Below are 8,911 nucleotides of genomic sequence, written 5' to 3' on the forward strand. Positions count from 1 at the left end.
AACCCGTACCTTGTTTTCATCATCCTTAACCATTAGACCCATTTGTGGCCAATGACCCGAGCTTCTCTCCCTTCCACAATCTCAATCAACCAAACAAAACCAAAAACGAAATTTTCTCAATCATCTCCCCCCCTAGTTTCCGTCCAAATTAACCCTGACGAAGAGCCAAAGCCATGGCCTTATCCAACCTCATCCTCATCCTCCTCGTCACCCTCTCCTCCTCAGCCTTCACCGGCCACTGCCGAGAGCAGAAAGTCAGCGACGTGTCGAGAATGCTGACATGCATGGAGCTCCTGATGCAGTGCCAGAACCATATGAGCTCTCCTAGCCCGCCACAATCGTGCTGCGTCCCCCTCAAGCGCGTCATATTTCATGACCCTCAGTGCCTCTGCGCTCTCTCCATGAACGGTGATTTTCTCGCTTATTTGAATGTCACCATCAAGGATGCCGCTTCTCTGCGGTAGGTGTCATCTCCGCTCCCTGACGCTAGGGGAAATGCCTCTTCGTGGTACGTTTACTTCTCTTCCTTCTTGAGCCAATACACTTTTTAGATAATTCTCATCTAACCGTTTGTTTTTCAACTTAATTAAACCGTTATGCGTAAAGCAAAAGCGTTTAATGTTGAACAGTTGAAACTTTTTTATTTTTTCGCCTTTTGATCGATGTTTTTGGTCTCTTTGTTCAGTCTGCGGGATTAGGCAGGCAAACTTTGTTTAGTTTTGTTTTGTTTGGCTCTAGAAATTTGAAAAGTTACTAGTCATGAACATGGGGCTGGCTTTAGCACATATGTGTGTCAATGCTTGTGGTGAATGACGGCTATGGTCCTCTCTTCATCCTCATTGATGAGTTCGTGGGGAAAGTCTCTTGTTAATATGGTTGGAAAATTCATATTTTTCTTGTCAAACAATGGATGCTATCTCGTATCCTAGTTACTTTTTAAGATTAATAAAATGAACAGGGAGTTTGTCCCTCGGTTCTTGTTGTAAAAAAAAAAAAGGAAAAATTGTGTTTAGTTCTTAAATTTAAAAACCTTATGGGACCAAGCCCCTCACTTTTCTGGGTATGTGACTAGCCCCCAAATTTAAAGTTTTTATGTGTTTAACCTCCCCCTAACCCATCTCTCTTTCTCATCCCCAGCATACCCTTCATCTTCTTCCTCCTCTCCTCATTCCTCTTCTTCTATTCTTCACTCCACCTCCTCTCCTCTCTTTTCATCTTAGCATCTATCATTAAAGATTAACAACTATTGTATAACATAGCATCTCCTCTCCAAGATTAACATCTATCATCTGTAATTAATATGTACATTTTTTTAAAAAAATCTTACATATTAATTTTACATATTAAGTGTTAACTTCGATGTAATTTTAGAAGGTGGTCAGTTTAGCTAAGAAAGCTAACCTTCAAAAAAATATGGCAGCAGTTTTGAAAGGGGGAGAATATATAGATGGAGAAGGAGGAGGGAGTAAGGAGGGCAAAAATGGAACAAAAAAAGGTGATGGAAGAGGAGGGAAGGAAAGTAAAGATGAGATAGAGGAATGAGAGGAAGAGATAGGAGAGTGAGAAGAAAAGGGAGGAGGGGACAGAGAGAAAGGACGAGGATGAAGTTGAGATGAAGGGTAGAGAACAGAGAAGAGAATAAAGTTGGGTGAAGAGAAGAGGAAAAGGAAGAATGATCAGCATAAGAAAAAGAAGGATGGATGTAGGACATGGGAAGGTGGTTGCAAAAGAAGAGAGCAAAGCGGAGATATAACATTAAAAAGAGGAAGAGGAAGGAGATGGAGTGGAAATAGAGAAAAAGAGAGAGAAAAAGAAAGAATAGAAGAGGAATGAGAGGAGATGAAGAAGAAGGAGAGTATTTTGGAGATTGGAGAAAACTATGGGGTGAGAAGGGCTTAAACACACATATTCTCAACCTTCTTTTTTTTTCCCCCCCCCCCCCCCCCCCCCAAAAAAAAAAAAAAAAAAGGTTGAATCACCTAAAAATTAAAAGAAAATATATACCTCATACTTTTGTTATTATTCAAATACTTAAATTTTTTGTTAACTTTTCTTATTTAATATTGTCCACTGATTTAAAATTTCACATGTGTTAGATGTACCAACAATAAGGTTTCGCAGGAAAACCTCAAAAACAGAGGGAAACGGTGCTACTTCTCATGCAGGTAATATTTCTTTGGGTTTTTCAATTGTCCCTTATATCTTTACTATTTGAAACCCAATATCTCAAAGTAATTGAAATTACACTTCGATTCTCTGAACTTAAAAAGTTGTTTTCAGTTGGTCCTTCTAGAATCTAGATTGTTTCAAATACTCTATTGAAGTTAACTTTTTGATACTACTATTGAAGTTAATTTTTTGTTACTACTACTAGTTTTCACCTGTACGACGTTGGAGACTAGGTATTTGTTGGGATTTTTAGATCTCGTAACGTAAAAACCCTGAAACTACCAAAACGTAACAAATATAATCACACGAGATTTAACGTGAAAAACCCTCAACAGAAAAAACCACGAGATCAAAATCAATTCAGTATCACCTCCAAATTATAATTTTTTTGCACGGATAAAGACAGTCAAACTCTCTTTTTCACAATACCCTTAAACCCGGTTACACCCTCCAAAACTTGTTAGACCCTAGAGGGGGGGTGGGGGGTGATTAGGGTCTTATGCTAATCTAATCCGATTTTATGTTAATTAAAACTAATTTAAATATTATTTTTGCAAGATAGATATACAATATGATATGAGCAAGAATATGCAATATGAACAAAGAGATATATCCTAGCAAAGAGGTATATGATGAAATATATGCAATGATATATAAACTAATACAAGGGTGAAATAAATATAAACAAGATAAGAGTGATAGTGTGCAAATAAACAATGCAAACACACAATATGATCACGGAGTTCGGATCATCCGTCCTACGTCTCCGCTCTCCACTCCCGGGGAGAAATCCACTATCACAACCGGGTTTTCTACACTTACCCGAACAACGTTTACACTTCACACTCGGTTTTCTAGCTAACCGAAAACTTTACAATCAACACTCTTGCAATCCCACTCTACACCCTCTCAAGTGTTGGAACTAGACGTGTCTCCCTCAAGTGCTCGGATACAACCTCTCCCTAGGTTCGTCAACCGACGCCACTCCTCTTGGGATGATCCCCGACTCTCGCCACACACTTCTCTCGGTGTACAAATGTATTACAAAGTGAATCTCACAATAAGCATAATTACAATAAATGATTGTTCTCTAATATGGATGAGAACACAATGAAAGCTCACACTCAATTGTTATAACTCTCACCAACTCAAATATACTATGTATGAAAATACGATAAGCTCATGTGGGTGTGTGTAACAATGAGAATAAATAAAACTAAATCTAAACTCAATATAAAAACTAGCTTTAAAGAAAGATAATCAAATAACTATGCAAATGTAAAGCTAGATAAGAGTTTAGAAATCTTCTCAATAGATCAAGAGGTGGAGGGAGAATAGTTGGAAGCTCAACAAACTTAAAACAAACTAACCAAGCTTAAACCCTTATTAAACTTTTGTTTTAAAAACTTCTTGGTTATACTTGGTAGTGGGGGTTGAGGGGTTTATATAGGAAGAGAAACCAACAGCAAAACCCCCAACCAAATCCCCCAAAATCCTAGAAAAAGATTTTTCAGATTCTGTACAAAAAGAGCCGTTGGGGTAAACAGCGGTCGACCATGAAAATCTCGCGGTCGACCGCGAGCCACTTTCGAGGCTCCGGTGGGAATTTTCGAGCTGACGGTCAACCACGACGGTCGACCGCGAAAGTTGTTGATGGCTCCGCAAGGAAAATCAAAGGCGCGGTCGACCGTGATGGTCGACCGTAAACTGACATATGAGAAAACATGTTTGAAAGTTGATTTTTTTGATTTTAAAATCATGTTTAAAAATATCAAATAAATTCCAAAAATTATAAAACTTTAAAAAATGATTATAGACATGATAATAAACATGCTACAAAAACTAGTTTTTAAAAAGAACTTCCCAAATGAGAAATATTATCATTTTGCAAAATAGTCCAAACATGAATTGTAAACACATGAGTTTTGACATTTTAGCTTAACCATGTTTTGAAACATTACAAAATAATTTTGTAGACTTAATAAAAGATGTATATAATGATTGTTAAGTCTATAAACTGAGAAAACAATATTTTTACAAATACAATAGAAAATAAAACATATGAGTATGTATATGAAAATATATTTGTTTCATATCTAAGTAGTTAAACCAAATCACAATAATAAATATGAAATATGTATGTAATTTCATATTTATATGAAAGCCAAAACTTGTGTTGTATATATATATATATGACTACATATATATACAAAGAAACCAATAAAATGTCCGTGTATATGATATTGAGCTTAACGTACTTAACACACATAATATAACACCTAAACTAAATTACCCAAGCTTGATCTTGATCTTCATTGTAGCTCAACTTGGTAAACTTGGATGAAGCTTGAACTTGAATCTTCAACTTGAATTGTACATAGCTTCACCTACTATTCCACCAACCTCCATTTGATATGATCGTTGAAGCGCAATCCATCCATCCTCCAACATGTTGTTTGTCTATAATAAATAAAATTATACAAACACTAAACAAACAACATTAGAAGTAAATTATTTGTTAAACATCATCAAAACAAGAAGGCCAACAAAACCTTGATTACAAAGATATTGTCTATCTCCTTCTCTTTACTCTAAAACCCTAGAATAGAAGACCTTATTTAAAGACACCATTGACTTGCCCGCTAAGTTAACTTAGTTTCTAAGAAAACTACTAACACTGAGCCTAGCCTTCAACCCCGCACCCGATTTGGAGTTTGAGTTGGTATCCAACATATCCTCCCTCGACGAAAGATCTCCAAGTGTCTCGACGGCTTTAGAAAAACACACTCTCTTCTTCTTGTTCTTCACCTCTCCCTTATAGACAAGAGTCTGAGAAGAGTCATCTACACCATTAACAGATCGCCCATCTAAATAGCAAATATTGTTGCTATTCTTCCTCTCTCGTAAAATTAAATCATCATATTTATACACTTTGCACCACTCTCCTTCACCCACATACTTGTACCCACGCAATGCCATCTCACTCAACGAAATTAAATTAGCACCACATGACAACACATATCTCACATGGCGAAGAATTCTAACATTTCCAGTATGAAGCTTGAGGCGAACACTCCCGACACCTTCAACTTTCATTTTCTCGTTGTTTCCATGTCTTCAATGTGTCAAAATAATTTTTGTTGTTGCAAACGTGCATAGAGGCTGCAGAATCTAACACCCAAGTGTTACTCGCATCAGTACATGTACTTTGCATCAACAACACCACATTTTCATCATACACAACCACCGAGAAGTTCACATTCTTCCCATTTTATTAAAGCTTTATCTGTCTAATACTCTTCAATTCATCTTGCATCTGGGAGTATCTGAATTGAATGTGACCATGCTCTTCGCAATAATAGCACTTCCTTTCGCAGTCGTCTCGGACCGGAGATTTTGACCTTCCTCGATAACTGTCACATCTCCCCTTACTCCTTGCTCGATTAGAACCTTCAAAAGCTAGTGCACTCTCGTCACCATTAGATGCGCTCTCTTTTCTCATCATTCTTTTATTCTCACGTAGGAGTGCTGTTACATCGTCGAATTTCAAAGTCTGCTTCCCTGCAATTATCGTCTGAACTAACCGATTGTACGACTTTGTTCAAAGTCTGCTTTCCTGCAATTATAATCTGAACTAACTGTTTGTACGACTTTGGCAATGAAGACAATAGGAGTAGCACATGCTCTTCTTCTTTAATCACATCATCAATATTCATAAGTTGGCAAACTAGCTGATTAAAGGTATCGATGTGGTCTTGAATTGCAGTACTTTCTTCCATTTTTAATGAATAAAGTTGCATCCTTAAACACAATCGGTTGGATCGACTTCGACGAATAAATCCCCTTGAGCCTTTCCCACAGCCCCCTTAGTGTGGTCTCTTGCATAAACATTGTACTTGATCTCGAGGGCGAGTGCCAAATGAATTGTGCTATGGAACTCCATTTAGCATCCTTCAATCCTTCAAGTTTCTTCTCCTCCAAAGTTTGATCAACACCATGCTGTACAAGAATATCTTGAACCGTGTACTGCTATACAGTAAAATTTGTCTTGTCGTTAAATAGCGGAATATCAAACTTCGGACCCGAAGAAGTCATCATCCTCTAACCACTATCATCCTCTAACCGTCAAACCCGCATCCGACTTGGAGTTTGCGTCGGTACCCAACAGTATTTAAATGATCTTATATTAATATAATCAATTCGAGGCGCATCATTAATGTTAAATAGTTAAAAAGTTCCAAACTTATTTACACTTAAAAACATAGGAGAATGAAAGAATGCATAGAGAAAGAAATAAAATAATTAATATGATATTTTTAATTAGCATTTTACCGAAAGACTCTTACAGCTCTTATTACTGACTTTCCATCTATTTAATACTAATATCTATTTATTATTAATTATAAAAACATAATAAGTTAACTAATAATAGGGAAGGTGAAATACACGAATATGCCTGTAATTTTTTTGTACATAGTGCTCATTGGCAAAGGAAAGAAAGTTTTCATTGATAAAAAAAAGACAGATTAAATTACAGAAAGAAACAAATCCGATCAAATCCAATCAAAAAAGATCTCATTCATATCTTGCTTGTTGCCATCTCTTTAGTGCGAGAAATGGATGGAAACCTGGTTCTCTCGAGCATTTCGAAAGTTCAAAAATGTTAGAATCCAGTAAATTAATGAAATAAAACTGACCACAGTTATACAAAGATATTATAATCGATTTAGAAATTTAAAAGAATTCAATGAATTAGATGCGTCACTTGCCGCTTACAACTGATCTCTGCTTGTGCAATTCTCTTCGACAAATGGAGAAGAAAGGAGGAAATGAGGTTTAGCCATTTAAGGGGAAGGCTGCAGGTGTTTACTGTGAAAAGTTCATGAGAATGTGGAAATAATTAGTGAATATGAAAAGCTATTGAGTACTAAAGTAAGGAAAATGACTTAAGGACCCAAAATATGGGACCAATGGAGGGGACATGTGAGGTGTCCCCTCCCTATTGTATAATGAGTTGGCTATAGAATTAATGATGAATTTATGATAGACAATTTTTATAGAGAAAAGTTAAGAAAAATATCTTAGGGACCCAAAAACATAGGACCCTACAAAGGTTAAAGGTTGTTTCTAAGCAGTGCTATGAGACTACAACACAATTTGAAATTTGAAATTAACACCTGATTAATGTGAGAGATGAGATGGAGCTTGTGTAGGGGTGTTAACGGAGCGGATACGGCTCGGATATGGCACTTACCATCTCCATATCCGCTTACCCATCTCGGATACGGATACGGATACGGATATACATCGGTAAGAAAAATTCATATCCATATCCGTCAAAATCGGATACGGTTACGGATATAGATGCGGATATATAAACGGATATACATGCGGATACAAAAAGGATATGAGAAAACTAGATAGTATTCAGAAAAATATAGTCATGTGATACAAAAAGAGTTCGTTAATATGTTCATTATGATTGAAAAGCTGAGATTAGACATCTTGATCATCAAAATTAACTACAAATCCATAATCTAAGAATCGAAACTATCGTAAGAGTATTACCAATATGTATTCAAATATTTTCGGATACGGATACAGATATTTTACTACAAAACCATATCCGCAACCATATCCTATCGGTAATAGATTTGAGTAACCATATTCGTATCCTAACGGATACGGTTACGGATATTTCCTCGGATACGGATACGGTTTGGCACCCCTAAGCTTGTGCCATAATCTTAGAGGGTTAAAATGCAATACTTACACAAAATTTCTTTGAAAGAGCCATGTGGCAAAGAAATGTGAACAGAGATTATTGTTTTATTAGTATAGTATTGATATTAATTATTAATCAATACCCTTTTCCAATAAAATAAAAACTTGGTTGCATTGCATGTTTTTACCACCATTTGTTATTATAGAATACTAGCTCAACATTAGCGCAGTTTCAGAATTTTATGACATAACTAACCTAGTATTTAAAGAAGATTAAAAAAATATCCTTATACTTGTCCATATTTAGACCCACGGTGAAATAAATTCCAATTTCGTGAGGACTTGTCGAGAATTTCAATCCACAGTTCTTGAGAACAAGCATTTTTATTCTCCACATTACAAATATAATGTTTTACATAATCAAATATAATGTTTTACATAATGAGAACAAAATTGTGCTAACTGTTATTCATTTAAAATCCTTTTCCTTTTCAGGACCATTAAAACGTTGCGTGGGGTTGAGAAATTGCTTGACAAATGTTATTTTGTGCCTATTAGTTAGTAAGCTACTCTTTTCTCAACATGAACTGTAACTTTGAACTTTTCTGTACCATTTTCCCCCTAGATTTTGATGGAAATTTGTGGATTAAGGCCATTAAATTTTCATAGCATGGCACTTGTTCGGCTCGAAAGGATATTGTTATTGGCAAAATTCTCTCGAAAGGATGTTGTATTATTTTTTTATGCTTTCATTTTACTCTTTGACAAAAGGCAAATGAGCTGCATTCTAAACATGACATAAACACTACACACGCTAAAAAGATGAGTAAGATGAGTCACATGTGAGGAATATACGTTTTTTGAGAATTTTTTTTGGATTTTTAGTTCGGCCGGAAGATAATTGACTACAAATTTACAATAAAAACTTACTTGAAATAGACTTTAAGTGTAAAGCAAAATTGTGGTAAATCAAACTTGTGAGAGATGACATCCATATAATTACCCTATGTTTATATTT

The 8,911-nt window shown here is 35.9% G+C and overlaps 1 protein-coding gene and 1 long non-coding RNA gene across 2 annotated transcripts; both read left to right on the plus strand.

Annotated features, from left to right (window-relative positions):
* On the plus strand, nt 174-464 carry LOC109847900 (non-specific lipid transfer protein GPI-anchored 2-like). Its single transcript, XM_020417131.1, has one exon. The coding sequence runs from the start codon at nt 174-176 to the stop codon at nt 462-464; it is 291 nt and encodes a 96-aa protein (XP_020272720.1).
* Nucleotides 2,045-8,663, plus strand: LOC109850715. Its single transcript, XR_002249512.1, has 2 exons — nt 2,045-2,165; nt 8,389-8,663. It is a non-coding gene; the product is annotated as an uncharacterized LOC109850715 (long non-coding RNA).

The sequence above is a fragment of the Asparagus officinalis genome, chromosome 7 (assembly GCF_001876935.1).
Source record: "Asparagus officinalis chromosome 7, Aspof.V1, whole genome shotgun sequence".
Taxonomy (NCBI): Eukaryota; Viridiplantae; Streptophyta; class Magnoliopsida; order Asparagales; family Asparagaceae; genus Asparagus; species Asparagus officinalis.